A 17,927-nucleotide genomic window follows, 5' to 3' on the forward strand; every position below is an offset into this window, starting at 1 on the left:
TTCGCAAGGTAGACCTATAGATGAGAACATGGGAGGACCGTTTCGCAGCATTGGTCGGGATGCAACAACAACAATAACAAGCCATCATATAGAACATGAACCAAAATCAGCAACCTGATGACTAGAACCAGAACTAGGTACTAAACCCACCTTGCCGTTACGATGATCAAAGTCAGGTTCCCGCCATGGAATCAACTCAAGTTGTGACGTCTAAGGCCACCAACTCCACTGAGGGGTTTAGGAGAAGACATCGCAGACATACACGCCACCATGTAGGAAGGAGCCACCTCATCCTCAATGAGAACGAGAAGGCAAAGAAGGAAGAAGAAAAGGAAGCGAGCTAGATTGCCACCTCGTCAACACAGCCAATGATCCACACTTCACCACTGGCCCCTGAGATCTTCATGGTTCCATGGCTTAAGAATTTCAAGGCCCCTAGCTTGGAGTCCTATGACAGAACAATTGACCCGGTTGACCACTTTGATAGATTCTAGGCCTTGATGTAGTTTTATGGGAATAGTGACATGAGCCTATGCATGGCCTTTTTGACCACTTTCTGGGGCACAACTCGGATGTGGTATTCGGGATTGACCACGGATTCAATGAAGAGTTGGAGCCAGTTTGCCAGTCTCTTCACCACCCACTTCGAGATGAGAAAGCAGTGTTCGAAGTCAGCGACCTACCTCCTAAATGTGGTCTAGCGACCTGATAAGAAGCTTTGGGATTTCATCAAGAGTTTCAACCTGAAGCGATTACAGATCTCGAACCTCGACCCGACCGTCCAACTCACCGCGGCAGTTAACGACGCCCACACCCCAACTTGTGTTGGGAGGTCAAGTTGAACCCTCCAGTCTCTATGGAGGAGTCCCTCAACCAAGCTGCTACGTTCACGAAGGTCGAAGAACTGCTTGGGTCTTAGTTAGAGATGAACGGAAAGTAGAAAAGATCAGAGGATGAGCTGGGGAACAACAAACAGAGAAAGAAGAGTAGGTCACTGAGGCATAGCAAGTCCCCATGCAATCGACAAAGTTCCCCATACCAAAGTAGTAGATCTTCAGGCTAACGTTCTCACACCCCTCCCATTCAGAACCGGAGCTACACCACACTAAATGCGAAGAGAGGGAAAAATCCTAATGCAGATAAAGACAACCGAGTACGTCAGATGGCCACCTTGGATGAGAGGGAACCCCGCCAATAGGAACCTTAAACAAGTTCTACCACTTCCACCGGGACATCGGCCACGATACAAAGAATTGTCGTAACCTCAAGGACGAGATCAATGAGTTGATCCACCAAGGTTACTTGAAATTCATCAAGCAGGAAGATCAAAATTGACCTTCTAAATAGCTAAGAGAAGTGCCACAGTTGAGCAGGGACCAGCCTCCACGAGACCCACCAACATCAGAGTGGCCTATCTGTGGTGTAATCAACATGATCGCGGGAGAACCTATCGAAGTATCCTCATGTGGAGGAAGTTATCTACTTCACCATCAAAGTGCCCGCATGGTGACACCCTTGTGGTCAAATTAATGATAAACGACTTCGAGGTAAAGTGGATTCTGGTTGACTCTGTCATCTTGGTAGACAACATCTTTCTAGAGGCATTTGAGCAGATGAAGCTGGAGAGGAAGGACCTACTCTCAGGCCAAATTCAATTTCTAGTGACAGCGGGCTCAGCTCCGAACTAGGTGCACTTTGACTATGACTTCTTAGTGGTCACAACTCCCTCGCCCTACAATGCCATCTTGGTCTAATTGATCCTACACTCCCTTAGAGCAGTAGTGCCAACCTACCATATGCTGATAAAATTTCTGATAGATTATGGAGTTGGAGTGGTGTGAGGTGACTAGCTCGAGTCTCGTAAGTGCTATGTTGCAGTGCTGAAAGGGAAAGGTAAGCGGGCTGTCGACGTTGACTTGGAGCTGCCCCCAGAGAATGGTGACGAGAAAGCTCACCCCATGGAGGACACCATCCTGGTGCTGGTCTCAGACACCAACCCCATGAAGACAGTGTAGATCAGAAACTGCCTCAAGGAGCCACTATGATATGAATTGGTAAGTTTTTTTAATTCAGAATTAAGATGTTTTCACTTGGTCGACAACATAAATGCCTGGAATAGACCCCTCTATCATAACTTATAGGTTGAATGTTGACCCTTTAGTTAGACCAATCTGGTAGAGGAAAATGAACCTTGCCTAGGAGTGGTGGAGGATAGTGGACAAGGAGGTAGGGAAACTCCTCGCAATAGGCTTCGTTAGAGAGATCCAATACCCAAGCTGTATTACAAACCCAGTGCTCATGAAGAAGGCCAATGGCAAGTGGCGCATGTGCGTCAACTACACAAACCTTAATAGAGCCTACTCAAAGGACAACTTCCCACTCCCTAGGATAGATCACTTGGTAGATGTGACCTCGGAGTTCAAGCTATTGAGATTTATGGATGCTTAGTCCAGCTACAACCAAATATAGATGGATCCAACCAACTAGGGTAAAACAACTTTTGTAACCAAAACGAGCTTGTATTGTTACAAAGTAATGCCTTTTGGTTTTAAAAATGCTGGGGCGACCTACTAGCGCCTTGTAAACAAAATATTTTTTGATTTGAATGAAAATAATGTAGAAGTTTATGTTGATGATATGGATGTTAAAACCCAAATTTTGATCTCTTTAATTTTTTACCTAAACTGTGCTTTTGATATTAATAAGTGCATCTTTGGAGTCACGTCGAGCAAGTTTCTTGGGTACATAGTGAACCAAAATGGCATCGAAGCCAACCTAGATAAAATCCAAGCCATCCTAGATATGAGACCCCCTAGGTTGAATAAATAAGTTCAAAGGCTAATAGGTCGGATAGCCACCCTGAACCGATTTATGTCCAAGTCAGTTGGGTGATGTCTTCCGTTCTACAAAACCATTAAAAAGAATCAAGACTTTTAATAGACCAAAGAGTGCCAGATCACGTTTGATGAGCTGAAAATGTACTTGAGTTCACCACCCTTGTTAATTAAGCCAAAACCCAAAGACAAGCTAAAACTCTACCTCTTTGTGAGTGATGAGTTAATCAACTCAGTCTTAATCTATGAAGTGGACCGAGTGCAGTGACTTATCTATTATGTTAGCAAGGTCCGATAGGCCACCGAGACTAGGTACTTTAACATTGAAAAGTTGGCTTTCTCATTGGTGCTAGCAGCTCACAAGTTGCACCCATACTTTCAGGTACACACTATCGTTGTCCTCACTGGTAGACCCTTGAGGAAAATTTTGCAAAATCCCAAGGTGTTAGGGAGGTTGACGAAGTGGGCGATTGAGCTCAACGAATACGACATTCATTTGAGTTGCATCTTGCAACAAAGGCCCAGGTCTTGGTTGACTTCGTTGTTAAGTGCACGTTTAGCAAGCCGATCCCTAGGGACGAGCCTGTCAACACCTAGGAGGCTTCAGCCAGTGTGGCACTCATCTCGACCTAGGATGAAGAGCCCTAGATCCTCCATGTGGATGGTGCATCCAACCAAAGAGGAAGTGGTGCCGGACTGATTCTTTACAGACCTAGCAAGGTCAAATTGGAGTATGACACATCCTCCAATTTTCATCCCATGGAATAATGAAGCCGAGTATGAGGCATTGGTAGTCGGGTTGTTGTTGAAAAAGGAGGTTGGTGCAAAACATCTCGTCATTTATAGCGACTCACAACTAGTGATGAACCAAGTGAACGGGCAGTATGAGGCCCGAGAGCATGTCATGTTGGTCTATTTGGCTAAAGGTTAGAGAGCTCCTGCCCAATTTTCGCTCTTGGTACATCCAACAAGTTTTGAGGTCTGAGAACATCGAGGCCGACGTGCTTTCAAAGCTGGCTAGTGCGATAGACATTATGAAGAGAATCTACATTGAAGTCTTGTCACGACCTATCATAGCAAGGGTGGTAGAAGAGGTCACTCCCATCATGGTTGCAAAATTGAGTTGGATAAATCCGCTTGTTGACTATCTATGCCATAGGACCCTACGACCAGAACACAATGTAGTTCGGAGGGAAGAGGGGCAATCAGGTCGCTATGTGATCATTGACGAGCAATTGTACCACAAATTGTTCATGCTTCCCTACTTGCGTTGCTTGTGCCCAACAGATGTGAACTAGGTGTTACGCGAAATCCACGAAAGTCTCTATGAAGAACACTTGGGGAATAGGGCATTGGCCCAAAAAGCCCTACAACAAGGCTATTACTGGCCTACAATGAATGCAAGCGCTATGGAGTTAGTTTGGAAGTGTGACAAGTGGAAACATCATGCTAACATACCACACCAACCCGTCACTGACCTGAGGTACCTTACTAGCCCGTGGCCATTCGCATAGTGGGGATAAATATCTTCAGTCCGTTCCAACCTACAACCGGATAGAGGAGGTTCTTAGTGGTCGCAATGGTCTATTTTACTAAGTGGGTGGAAGCCAAGCCACTAGTATCCATAACAGCTTGCAACGTCCAAAATTTCTTCTGAATGAACATCGTCTACATATTCAGACTCTCTAGGGTGTTGATATCGGACAATGGGAAGCAGTTCAAAGACATCAAGTTTTAGAACTGGTGTGCTGAGATGGGGATCCAACAAAATTTCATCGTAGTGACCCACCCTTAAGCGAACGACTAGGTCGAAGTGACGAATAGGGCAATCCTCCATGGACTGAAACTCGGCTCTCTCGAGCTAAGGGTTTGTGGATGGGTGAACTGCATAGTGTTCTCTGGGCCTACAAAACTACCATCAAGACAACAATCAGGCGAAACACCTTTAACTTGACGTATGGGATGGAGGTTGTCACCAACCTAGATTGAAGTGTCAACCTTGCAGTCTAAGACATATGACAAAGAGTCTAACAAGGATGAGTTGTGGATTAACCTTAACCAAGTGGAAGAAGTTCGTGATTTAGTCTACATTCAGACCTCGACATACCAGCAACAAGTAACTTGATACTATAGCACCCAAGTGAGTTAAGAAACGCCAATTTCGAGTTGGCGACTTGGTACTCAGGAAAGTTATGGTACCTGAGATCGATGAAGGAAAGATAAGTCCGAACTGGGAAGGCCCTTATAGAGTTATCAAGGTGATCAAAAAAGGCATGTACGCACTCAAAACGTTGGAGGGGAGGTAGATACACCGTGCGTGGAACATTGATAACCTAAGGAGATACTATTTATGGGGACTTCAGTGTTCCGAGTTACGTCCAAAAAGTCAAGATTCACTAAGTGTAGACTGCCTGCTACGGCAGCTTGGTCAAGTCAGCCTATGTTGTAGGTAATTCAGCTAAGCAAAAAAGGGGAACCCAAATCACTTTCAACTCTAAGGTCCCCTAGGCCGACCCCGAAAGATGTTAGTAGTTCGGTAGTGTTTTGACTTAATCAAATTCTAAGGTACCTTAGCTCTACCTCTATGGACGTTGGCATCCCAACAGCGTTTTGACTTAGAACTGTAAATGTAGTCGCTTTGGGTACCTAGATGAAATTGTAAGCCTAGTTGCTCTAGGCTCCTCGGCGTCAGGGCACCTCACCATCTTGGTTCATACCCTACATTTAGCCTTTTTTTTTTTTTTTACAACAAAGGGCGCAAAAGGAGGCAAAGCACATACAAAAGGAATTGATCTCTTCATTAAAAAAGGGGGAAGTATATGGCTACTAAAAAAAAAGAGGGAAAAGAAGAAAGAACTTTTCTAAGATAGCCAAACTCGAAGGCTCGACATACAATATGTACATGGGGGTCCAAGAAAAGAGGCAAGAAAGTCAAACATTTTGAGGCTCCTCGATGCTCATGGCATCCCCACCATCAGCGTTAGTACCAATTTTGCCGCTCGTGCCACCCTCAACATCCACTACCTCATCTTCCTCCTCGGAGTCAGGTTCCTAGTCAACTCGACCCTTGCCAAACTTCCCTTAGCCTGACCCAATAGGGAGTGTGCTAGGGTGTTCGCCAACCAAAAAGAAAAAGAGAAGAAAGAGAAATGAATGGAGAACGGGAATCATGACAAATAAAATGGGGAAGGTCGAGAACATACACCATGAGGCAATGCATGAGCTTCCCGCTGAGCTCACTAGGATGTGATTCATGGAGCTCCGCAACCTCTTCTGGAAAGACGACCTCCTTGCTCTTGACTAGGGCAGTCTGGATAACCATGATGGTGCGCTTCTCCTTGACGTCTAAAGTTGTGGTCGCCTTGGCCCCAAGTGGTGGGAGAGGCTCCTTGGAAGTCTAGGTGGCATCGGGACTTAGCGAGGTCCCCTCTGGTTAGTCTTCCTCAATGAGGTCTACCACCAGCATGACTTTGACTACACTCTGCTTGGTAGGCTCGGGAGCAATGATTAGAGGAGCCTCTAGGGGAGTCACCTTCCTCTTCTTCCTCTTCATAGCTTGGAACAACCCGAAAGTTGGCATGCCCGGCATGTTTCTTGCATGAGAAGTCCGAACATAAGTCAAATCAAAAGAGGGAAAGGAAAGTCCCCGAGCCTGGAACGATGACCTACCTAGAGGACTCAGCCAAGCTTGAATCAGCTTCTCCTTGGCCAAGAATTCACTCAGCTATGACCTCCTGTCCACTAAGACCAACACCCTTACCTGCACTTGTTCACTCAGTGTATCCTCCATGGTGCCCCTAGAGTTCCCTCTCTCTAGGTCGTTGGGATAGGCCATCTGCCACTTTGGTCAAGGAAGAAATACTTCCTCTTCTGGTCTGCTACCTTGGAGGGGAAGTCATTCAAAAGCTTACACTCGGAGCGGTAGGACAGGTAGTAGCTTTGCACCTCGGAGGGATTTCGTTTTAAATGGAATATGCCGGCGAAGGTCTTGACATTTAAAGGGATGCCAACATAATGACTGAAAGAGATGGTGTCGACCAAAGTCCTAATAGAATTGGGGTAAAGCTGGCCAATGCTGACATTGTAATAGTTCAATACCTTAGGAATGAACAGATGAAGGGGGAACCGAAGACCCACCTTCAAGGCCTCCTCGAAGACGGTAATCTCGTCCTCATCATGCTCCCAAGGGTACCGCCCAAGGGGGGAGGGAATAGCTGAACTGATATCTGATCCTATATTGGGACACTAGCTCGTAAACATCCTCAACAGTTAGCTCATTGGGACCAAACTCAGACATACTCTTAGGTGGTTGATGGGAAGATGGGGCCCTCTTATAGGAACCTCATCGTTCTTGGTCCGAGGTCCCCTCTTCGGCCTAGTAGGACAGACCCCTCTCTTCCTCAGACTCAACACTAGACATAACAAAAAAAAAAGACAAGACAAGGAAGGGTGACTCACCTAGGAACAAATAAGACCGACCTCGCTGATGACACCAACTACTTTGACAACGTCGAGCTCCTCAACCTCAAAATGCACTAGAACTTCAAATTCAGGGACAAGGGCAATGGGCCCCCAAGGGTCTTGTTTATAGATAGATGAACCGAGCTATAGACGCTTGAGATCGGTTAGATCTAACGGTTCACAAGGATGTGATGGTTCGCATTCCAAGGCGTATTTAGTTGAGCACGTTTTTGACGTTTGCGGGACTTAATGACTGTGTGGCATTCGTATGTGCCTGGATTCTACCTTATGTTCGAGCCGGACCAATCGAGCCAATCCAATCTTGAGCATTGGCTAGACCATGGTCTAAGCCAAAACTCGGGCCAAATCACCTTGGGATTAATACTACTCCCTCGCTGAGCTGGTCATGTTGGACTTGGGAGTGGGGGCAATTGATAATAGGTGATTTTGTCCTCCAATGATATCAAGACACGTGGCACTACAGAACTATCCATCAACATCTCGGCGCCACACAACCAGAGCTTAGACACTTGGCATCTGCCTCAATCTCCGTGGCCCCACTCGGTAGGACAACCTACGGACAACTCAGGAGATGTCAGGTTGGTGTAAAGAGGCGATATGCCTTAGCTGACCTAGCTCATACTAATTAGCGACTTGTCGAATGTTATGGGCGAATTCCTTCTCCAGTAGGTAATTGTCTCTGATTCCCCCGGGATGACGAGTACATGTCGATGGGGATGATCTTGATCCCGCTCACTTCAACGAGACTAGATAAGCATTATCGGCTTACACAGAGTCCATCTCTAGGCGTGGAACCACCTCGAATCCAATGGGCCAGAGATCTCGAATGCGTTTCGTGGAGCTCATGGCAGCTTGCCTATATAAAGGCGTCTCAGCAACTAGAAAAGGTATGCGTGATTTAACTCTCTAGCACTCCAACTCTCTTGCTTTATTGCAATTGAATGTCAGTTCGTTAACTTAAGCATCGAAATGCCCACTCCAGGTCAAACAATCCAAACACTTTGATATCTATCTTCTTGCAGTTCGGCCACGTAACCTACCTAATCCGACGTTTGAGTTATTCTTCAGCATGAAGCATCGGATCGTGCTACATGGACAAATTTATTATGCAATAAAAGTATGATATTGGAAAAGGTTCAACCAATCAAAACCCCCTTGTGAATTTTTGAAAAATGCTATTACCAACTGATTGGTTATAAGCCTTTTAGATAACATGCCTTTCGGATATCATAGTAAATACATGTAGTCACCATATTTAATTAATGTATTAATAAAGCCTGCACTGAGCCCGGCTAGCTAGACTTGGTCCATGGTCTCAAGTGGTATTATATGCTGCACTGGCCCACTATGAATGGGCTACGGCTTATTCTATTCCATGAACAGTTCTGGTTTGGATGTGGATTCATTTGGTTGACATGGATGGATTGACTCAGTTATGGAGCCCCCGGAATTATCATAAATGGCATCCACATCCATGATTCATGGCTCTGTCGTGTGTTCTTGAAATAGTTGACTGTGATTTAAAGCTATCCCCATGCCACCACCTTTTGCCTACCATTAGCCGCGTCAAGATAACCAGCCGCCCAGTTCCTTAATGCAAGATTGTCACTACATTGACTTTATAGTATTAATTAATTTATTATTCATTTTATACTTAGCTAATTAATTTAATATTTGATATATAAAAAACTTGTTTTTCGGATGTTGATTTAGTGGGTCTCTGATTTCTGATAACCTTCGAACCATAAGTTATAATAGGTCTGATTTAATAAGAAGTGGCTATGTGCGAAATGCACCCAACCTATTTTAGATGGTTCATAATAATTAAAGTGCTTTTTTATTTTTAAATATTACAGAGGCTTTAAAAAATAGAAAATAGAAAATAGATTGGCAGTTTTGAGATATCCGACTGTAGAAAGAACTTTTTCAAATTTTCATATATCAGAGTTCAGTTTTCCCAAATGCTACATGAGCTTCATGTTTACAGCCCACCAGTACATTTTACTTTGTGCAATTCTTCATTCTAAAGTCAATTTTTTTGTGGTTATTTATTTGCTTTGAATTTAGAGATAGGGGTGTAAATGGTATTTGAAAATTCGATTTTGAATTCGAAATTAAACATAATTGAATCGAATTTGGATATCCTATTTATACCGAATAATTAATTGAATTTAAATTTGGATATTCCCTAATTCAATTCGATAAATATCTGAAATCAACCAATTATTTAATTCTTATATACAATATATAAAATTTTAAATGGTTTATATAATTTATATATAATAATTAAATTGTATAAATAATTTATATATTTATTAATTACCTAAAGTAATTAATTAGTCGAATTCGAATCAAATCGAATATTCAAATATTTAATCAGATTCGAATTCGAATATTAATTTTCAATATCCATCAGATATTGAATTGAATTTGGATATCAAATTTTTTAATGGGATTCAAATTTTGTGAACAAATGTTTTTAATAAAAAAAAAGGGAAAAATTCTAAATTGGTATCCTAAATTTAGGGTTGGGTAGGTAGTTAAATTAGTATCCAAACTTTAAATCGTATCACTGCATACCTAATCTTCCATCAACTGTCAATTTAGTCCCTATTGCTAAATTTGGGATGATATGTGTAACTTAAAATTTTTGAAAAAAGTCAAAACTACCCTTAAAGGCACTGTTTATTGCCATCAAGGTAGAAAGTTCATTGTCTAACACGACAATCCACAGCACTCTAAAACAGAATACCCACTCACTTACAACCTACGGCACCAAAACCTGCGTAAGTGAGATGAGAGTGTGGAGTCAGCATAACATGCATGCTATACATCAAAAATGTGCAAACAATCACTGGTTTCAGAATCATTAACTAGACAATTTCTTTGAGAAGAATAAAGAAATACAAAATAAACTCCGAATACGAAGGGACTGAGTTAGCTTCGACGATTTCTCGGAAACTGGTTCAGCAGTACCCTGACCACCAGTTCCTATAGTTGCTCTACTCCATAAACTCACCCGACTGAATTTTGGCCTGGATTCAATTGAAGATTTGAAGGAATATGGGAATTTCAGACGATTTCTACCTTGGACTGTTCGCTCTTTGAACGGCAATGGTAATCAGAAATGTAGACAAAGAGACGTGCAAAGGATCGGGGCTTTATAGGCGTGAGATCTTCTTGAAAATAGTAAGAAAAGGGGGTATCAGACCATGGAGCAGTGTTCGATCACTGAAGACAGGAACTGATATGGAGAAAATGCCGCTGATGGAAGCTCTCTATTCCCATCCAGGAGATGGCGAGCGGTAGCAGAGAATCCCTCTAGCTCTATGGGAGAGAGGTTGACGGTGGGAACGAAGAGGAAGGGGAGACGGATTCACGGTGGGAACTCGTGATGCCTTCTTTCACTGAGGAAAGAACTCGTGACGCCATGATTGTTTAAGGGGAAGAAAATGATGTCGGCTGTTCTACCAAGGATGGTTCTGATTCCCGTAAGGTAAGGAGTCTTGAGAATGCTGAAGAGGCCGATTCGGCCTTGCCGACAAACAATTCCATGGAAGATCTGTCTGCTGTTCAGAGAGCAGTAGCAAGACTGGTTTGTTAATCTTTTTGTGAGCGATAGATAAAAAAAAAAAAAATAGATGGTAGGTGAAGGGCATTTTTGTCTTTTTATACAGGTACTAATATATGAAATTTTCCAAAAGAAAAATTAAGAAAACTGATAAATGTTGAGAATATATCGTTGGTATATCAGGGTTAGATTATAAAATTTTGGGTATTCAAAAAAAATCATTTTGTATTATGAACATTTCTTTTATAAGAAATTAGATAAATATTGAAAATAAATCTAGCATTGCTATAACAATAAGATAATGATCTTAGCTTCCGATTGTTAATTAAGTATGGTTTGTATATTAGGGTTAGATATAACAATATTGGGTATTCAAAAGCAAAGTATTGTAAACATTTCTTTCATGAATTTATCTTTAGTTCTTTAGCCATATATTGCAATTATATCAACACCATTTCTAAACATCACAATTGTTGCTCATTATAACAAAAGAAACCCCACACAACATTCCTTACTTTTACAATTCAAAAGTAAGATAGTAATTGAAGCATCCATTAAATTGGAAAAAAAAAAAGCTTTATCTTCATGCCTTCTCTACCATTTCAATCCATGTTCTTGTTCTCAATTAGCTTGTCTGTTGCCTTCATGTTGATTTTAATTAGAGCTAGAGATTGAAATAGGTTTCAACCATGTTAAAGGCAGAATGCTTAAGGACTCCAGCTAAAATAGATCTGATATTTGATTTTGGATGGAGACTTTTCATGGAAAAGTTGATTTGACATGTCCATTCAATCCCAACAATATTGGAATATGATAAACCATTTTCCAAGTTGTATACACCCAGCACCATTTAGGCAAATTATGTCTATTAATTGATTAAGAACAACAGACAATCACACTGGAAGTGGAAGCCAGTATAAGATTCAAAATTTCGTCACATATCAGTTAATACTATCCTATCAGTGGGACTTTTAGGGGTTTGACCTATTTCAGATGAGCCGGCATCATTTATTGCTCATCTTAAACAAAGGACAATTCTTATTCCTGTTGCCTTCCACATTCCTCAGTATATTCACTAGGACTGCATTTGGGTTGCAGAAGCAAAATTCATTAGGGCTATCCCATCCAAAGTAAGATTTGAATAAAACCCAATACTTCTATATCTAGGGCTGTTCCAGACAGCCCCTTGTACATAATAATATATGGTCATTATTTTAATCCTCAATCCATATATTTTATTTCATATTCTTGTTAAAAATAAGAATCCCAAAATGATTTGTCCTTCCATTCATGATAAAAAAAAAAACAACTTATGGACCATCTGAAACACGTTTAAATATGTACTAAATGGGCATTTTAGTCATCATGAGCCATTAGAAATACGGCTATATTTATTTTATATATATTAATTCTTATTAAATCAAACCTATTATTACTTTTTTTAAGTTATGGCTAAAATATATGATACCTTATTTAAATATTATAACCGAAGCTTCAATGATTCTAATAATACACAAATTCAAAAAGCAATCCTCTAGGGCCAAAAAATCCAGTTGGGGCAATTTCTCGATGATGGGCCACTCTATTAAGCTTATGATGCATGCCATGTCGTCACTTCCTTTAATGTCAAACTCGCACTTTCTTCACATCTTTCTCTTATTCATGAGTATAAAAGTCAGTTAAAAAATCAAACTACTCAACAGTGTATCTATGGCCAATGTTTTAAAGGCTTAGCGTAGATTGGTGCATCGGCCCTCTTGACCCTAATAACTATGGTAGTGCTGTAGGGCTGTTTTATTGGCATGCAACTATTAAGTATATACATAGGCATTTTTCACTTTTTATCAAATCAAAATTCTCTTTGGATTCAAGTACATTGGTTTGTATGGTTTACATGAAAATCACTTTTAGAATAAATATCATTTGGATGCTTCCTGTTTAAAGAGATTTTTTTTTTTTGGGCAGAGCACAATAGATCAGCAATTAACACACTAATAACTCTTCAAAGTCGATAAAAATCGTTAGCGGGACTCGCATCTCCATTGGTCCAATTAATGTACCAACTAAGCCATTAATCGGTGCCCTCTAAATAATTCATACGAAACTCATTCTGATTACATATAGTATGTGTCTGATTTCATTTACATTTTTTTCATTTAATTTTTGTACTTTATTTGTTTTTAAAATGGAGATAAATAATAATTATAACCATTTATGGCAATTAGGCATCATATCAGTGTAATAGTGAAAAAACGTTTAATCATTTGTGGGGTTAACCTTGACTGTGAGGGCCCAACAACATAGGCTGTTGAGACAGTTTCTGGGCTGGGCATGTTCTGGACAGTTCATTTATTCATACCCATGCTTTGGTATTTGGTCAAAATAAATTAAGATGTAATTACTAATTTACTCATTCTCATGGTAATCTAAAATTTCTATAAACCGTCTCAACAGCCTATGCTGTTTCTCCAACAACTAAAGTTTTTCTCTATTTATGAGAACTTTAAAAAATAATTTCCCCAAATGATAGATGTGCACAAAAACCAAAGTCCACTTTACCATTCTCAATAAGTATGAAAGAACAAAAAAAAGGAACTCCTGAAGTGGTATCTATATAACAACATTTATTAAATAAACACCCATCAAACCAAACACCTTGATGGTGGTAATAATCTAATTGTACCGACTGACGGGCCAATCAAACTGGTAGATGTCAGTGAGTCAATTAGGACAAGCCATAGTGCTCAACCCTAAGCCGATATCTCAACTCATTGAAGTCTTGATAGGCAAGAAAGATACATAGAAGACGGACCTAATTAACGAGGGTTTATTGATTTCCACTGTTTCAATGCTAATCTAAGCAAAAGTCATATTGAGTGGTGCAACATTGATAGCATGCCTGAGGGGTTGTTTGTGGGCTTGGGATTGGCTTTATCATCCTTCCACGTCACTGAAAATGGAAGATTTGAGTAATGAAAGCATCAAGATGACTCACCACCAAAAATTGCTACTTAAATATTTGAATTCACCTTCGAAGATTGAAGCAGTCCGTAGCCCTCTCGGTGGCATGCCCCCACAATTACTTTACATCTCCATTGCTGTGTTTTCAAATGGTAGTGGCGACTGAAGTTTCAAAGGCGTCTCCAACTCAAAGCCAAATTATTATGATTTTTTAACCGTTGTCGATTCGGATGGTTGAATCATTTGACCTAAAAATCATCCAAACAATTGGTCCATTTGATTTGTACAATGACCTGAACAGTCAAATTATTGGTCCGATCCAAACAATCATTTCTAATATTTTTATTTTTAAAATTATAATAAACCATCCGTTCGAACTAAATAATTAAACCACTGACCCAGAAACCACTTGTCAAGTGATTAGGAGAAACTACATTTATAGGCCCAGCTGCTTAGGTTTCTTATTAAACAATAGATCAAAAGCCAAGTTTCAGAAGCTTCATTGATTTTAATGATAATTTGTTATACAAGTTAACTGATCAGCATCCATCACCTGAGCTCGCTCTATTAATAATATACAAATTGTTAGATTTTTTTTCAATCTTTTCTTCTGAGAATGGAGATAGCTACAAGTATAGGCATGCTTTGTATTAAAATATTAGAAATTAGAACTTGTGAGAAAAGCTCCTAAGTTTCTCTAATAAGATGGAATAATAATAATCTTTGAGTCCAACCTTTCCTCTTTAGATTAAAATAGTCCAATATTTTTCTTTGTACGTGATTTTCGTCCGTGGGAATTAGTATAGCAGCCAAAATGGACCACGTGTTAGCTTTTCCATCCCTGGTTTTTCGAAGATAAAGAATACCTATTTCATAAGGGGCTGTTTGGTTTTATTGTCGTTTATTTAATAATTATTTTGTATTTTTATTGAAAAAGAAAATCTGTTGAAAAATGTTTATTGATGCATTTTAACAATTAATCATCATAGGTATAGTTAAGCATCACATAAACTTTATAGATAATAGTGAAATATTACTCAAGTATTAAAAGAAACATTAAAATGAAAGATAGTTTTCATATATACTGAGACAAAGGCTTATTTAATAACCAATTGAATTAAATAGCGCAGGAGAAACACCTATTTAACATTGAGCTTATACCATTTTTTAAATAAACAATAATGGAATCAAACACCACCAAATTATGTTGTCTGCTTCCATTTTCTTTACAGTAGTAATTCTTGGATATAACTATGGTAAGAGATGATCTTGCATTGGGTGAAATTCCCCCTCTAATTCCATGAGTTTACAAAATTGGCAATTGCTTTGGGTAGAGACATGGGCACCAAATCAGCTTCAGCTCTTGAAAAGATCAGGAAGAGGTCAATTTTCCGTAAGAGAACATTCCTGACAAGCTAGACTAGGCCACGCCAAAGGCCCATCCCAATTATTTGGGGTTGGCTAAACTTGATGAATTTATTTCGTCATCCCCTAAATATTTAGATTCTGGATCTTCCGCTCATGGAAATTCTGCCGTGAATTGGGAACATATCTCTTTGCATAATATTAAGCAGAGGATGATTCCAAATTTTCATGGGTGTAATAAATTTGGGCAGAATTCTCATGGGCAGGAGATCCAGACTCAAATTGATTCCAAATTTTCTGTCCAGGAAAACTCTGTCCACGCCCACCCACAATACACTACCCCTTGTGAATTGGGAATATCTCCCCCTGTATAATACTATGTAGAGGAAGAGATGTTCTCCATGTGTGACTGCGATAATCTTCGGCAGAGTTCTCGTTTTCTTACCAACTGAACTGGTTTTAACTTCTAACTCAGGTAGGGTTGGATGGAGTCCCAATCTGAACCAATTAAGGATTAACCAGAACAATGAAACAGAGGAGGTCGGTGGGTCGGGCCAGATCAAGAACTTTCACGGAATCACGGTTAGGCATTGATAGTTAGGTGCAGGGGATGTCGGTGCTGCAAATGAAAGCCACCCAACAACTATGATATACAACCACTTAACAAGAAGGGGGGATTTGAAGAGATCATCAGTATTCATGTCTGAGAATTTGGAGAGATCAAAGATTCAAATCATTCCATTAACTGTAAAACTACAGAATAAATTTTTATGTTACAATTCAGCAACTATTCTCATGCAATTCGATCCCACCTTCACCCTATTTTTCATCATCATCATCATCATCATCTCTATCTCCTAAGTAAGAATTATCCTCCTAAAATTGTTAAAAAGGGAAAAAAAAACAAAAGAAAGGAATGGATCACACATATTTTCCTGTAAAAACACTGAAATTATGAGATGATCGTCCTTATGTGGGTGTTGTTCATCGGTGAGCTGTGACCAATGTTTCAATGAATCTCAATCCGTCGAACCTCGGCGCAAATTTGTCCGCCGGAGGCTGTCTCCGTGAAGAGGAATTGTCTCGACCGTTGCTTGATACAGAGCCCTGATCATAAGAAAAAAAGAAACCGAAGTATAAGAGATTATGTAAGCTTAACTGCTTAAGAGAAGATGATCTGCATTAACTTGAAATTAATGCAAGAACGATAAGTAAACCTTCCAAAATTAAATATAGATAGGGATTCTTCGGAAACAAATTCATTCAGAAAAAGAAAATGAAAAACAAAGCTTGGGAAAAAGAAACAGAAAGATAGTGGATTACTGTGTCTTTTACAGGGGAAAAATAATAGGAAAAGCTGAAGAAACATAAGCTCAGAGACTCGGAAGAAAATCTGTACTTCGGTAAAAAAAAATCATGAATTCGCACAAGCAATTAAATGAAAATAGAACCACAAGCAAAAACAAAAGGAATTTCTGGTAAATTCAACAAAGAGCTGCATAATATGATCAGCAGAGGAGAAGATTTTCAAGGGATACTTAATTTACCTCCCGAGAAGGTTGGATCTTCGAATTGGCATAGAAATCAGAGGAGGAAGGAGTGGACGAAGCAGAGATTGCGGTAGCAGAAGCTGCAGCCATGGAAGCCATCAAAACTCCTGATTTCTTCATTGTCGTCGAGGAATCCGAGAGATTCAGCTTTTCTCTGCCTGGGAGAGAAAGTTGGAAACGGCTTCCTCTCCGTAATTTGACGAGTTGAGTTGCGTGGAGTTCGGTGACCTGTGGTAGAATATATATAGTATTCAGAGATTCTTGCTTAATGGGTAGATTCGAATAATTACGCGGCAAATAATCTCTATTTGTATAATTACCGTATTGCCCCTAAAAATTCTTTCTTTTGACTTTTTTCACAGTTCACAGTTCGGGGATTGACCAAACTACCCTTTTCACATCAACAAAGAGCCTCAAAGCGGGGATTGAATCTCCTGGAAGCAAAAATGGTACAAATATCCGGAGAGCACGACATCCATCTGTACATTGCATGGTTTTCGAATCCTCATTGACCCAATTGATCAGATCGTTTGGCCTGAAAACTGTCTAATCAATCGATTTCATTTCACACTTCACCCATTCCTTTGCCAAAAACTATTGATTTGTATGGCAACCTACTGACGCAGGCAATCAAATTATCGACCTATTTGACCCAGACAATAATTTTTACTGTTTTTATTTTGATTTATTTTTGAAGTTGTAAGAAATCATCCATTCAGATCAGACAGCCGAACCACTAACCTGAAAACTGGTGGTCAAATGGTTCTGATTCTACATTGATTTTTAAAACATTAGTACATCCAAAATATCTCTCATATTTATATGTTAAATGCCCTAAGTACCGGTGAACATAGGGTAGAGAAAATTTTGGTGATAGAGAAAGCATGTGATTCAAGGTTGAGTCTCTTGATTTAATGTTGGCAGCAAATTATGCAATGAAACTTCCCTACAGTCGCTGCCAAACTAGAAAAGAGGAAGAAGAAGCTGCATTTGTATTCAGTTTGTGCTTTGTGCCAAAAATTGAAAGTCCATGTCTGTTTCATTAATTTCTTGATGTGAATCTATTCATTTTTTAGCAAACATTTACTTAAGTTGCGTTTGATATTGTAGATGTCATGTAAGAAGCTTCTCTCTGCTTTCCTCGTGTTCCTTTTTCCCAGTTTA

At 40.0% G+C, this 17,927-nt stretch overlaps 1 protein-coding gene across 1 annotated transcript; it reads right to left on the reverse strand.

The window, feature by feature from the left end:
* Positions 1 to 15,923: 15,923 nt before the first annotated feature.
* On the reverse strand, positions 15,924 to 16,997 carry LOC148875864 (uncharacterized). The gene is made up of 2 exons (XM_088965754.1): positions 16,761 to 16,997; positions 15,924 to 16,320 (listed from the first exon to the last, which is right to left on the reverse strand). Exons 1-2 carry the CDS (start codon positions 16,881 to 16,883, stop codon positions 16,198 to 16,200), a joined length of 246 nt encoding a protein of 81 aa, XP_088821880.1. The 5' UTR covers positions 16,884 to 16,997; the 3' UTR covers positions 15,924 to 16,197.
* Between the last annotated feature and the right edge of the window lie 930 nt (positions 16,998 to 17,927).

Source organism: Nelumbo lutea, chromosome 1 (genome assembly GCF_056320005.1).
Source record: "Nelumbo lutea isolate HS-2025 chromosome 1, American lotus-T2T, whole genome shotgun sequence".
Lineage (NCBI taxonomy): Eukaryota > Viridiplantae > Streptophyta > Magnoliopsida > Proteales > Nelumbonaceae > Nelumbo > Nelumbo lutea.

Excerpts from the sequence above, each read along its gene's own strand:
- LOC148875864 (XM_088965754.1), bottom strand. The coding sequence starts at position 16,883 with ATGAAGAAATCAGGAGTTTTGATGGCTTCCATGGCTGCAGCTTCTGCT. Across the intron at positions 16,321-16,760 it reads AGATCCAACCTTCTCGGGAG|GGCTCTGTATCAAGCAACGG; the intron begins GTAAATTAAGTA and ends TCTTATGATCAG.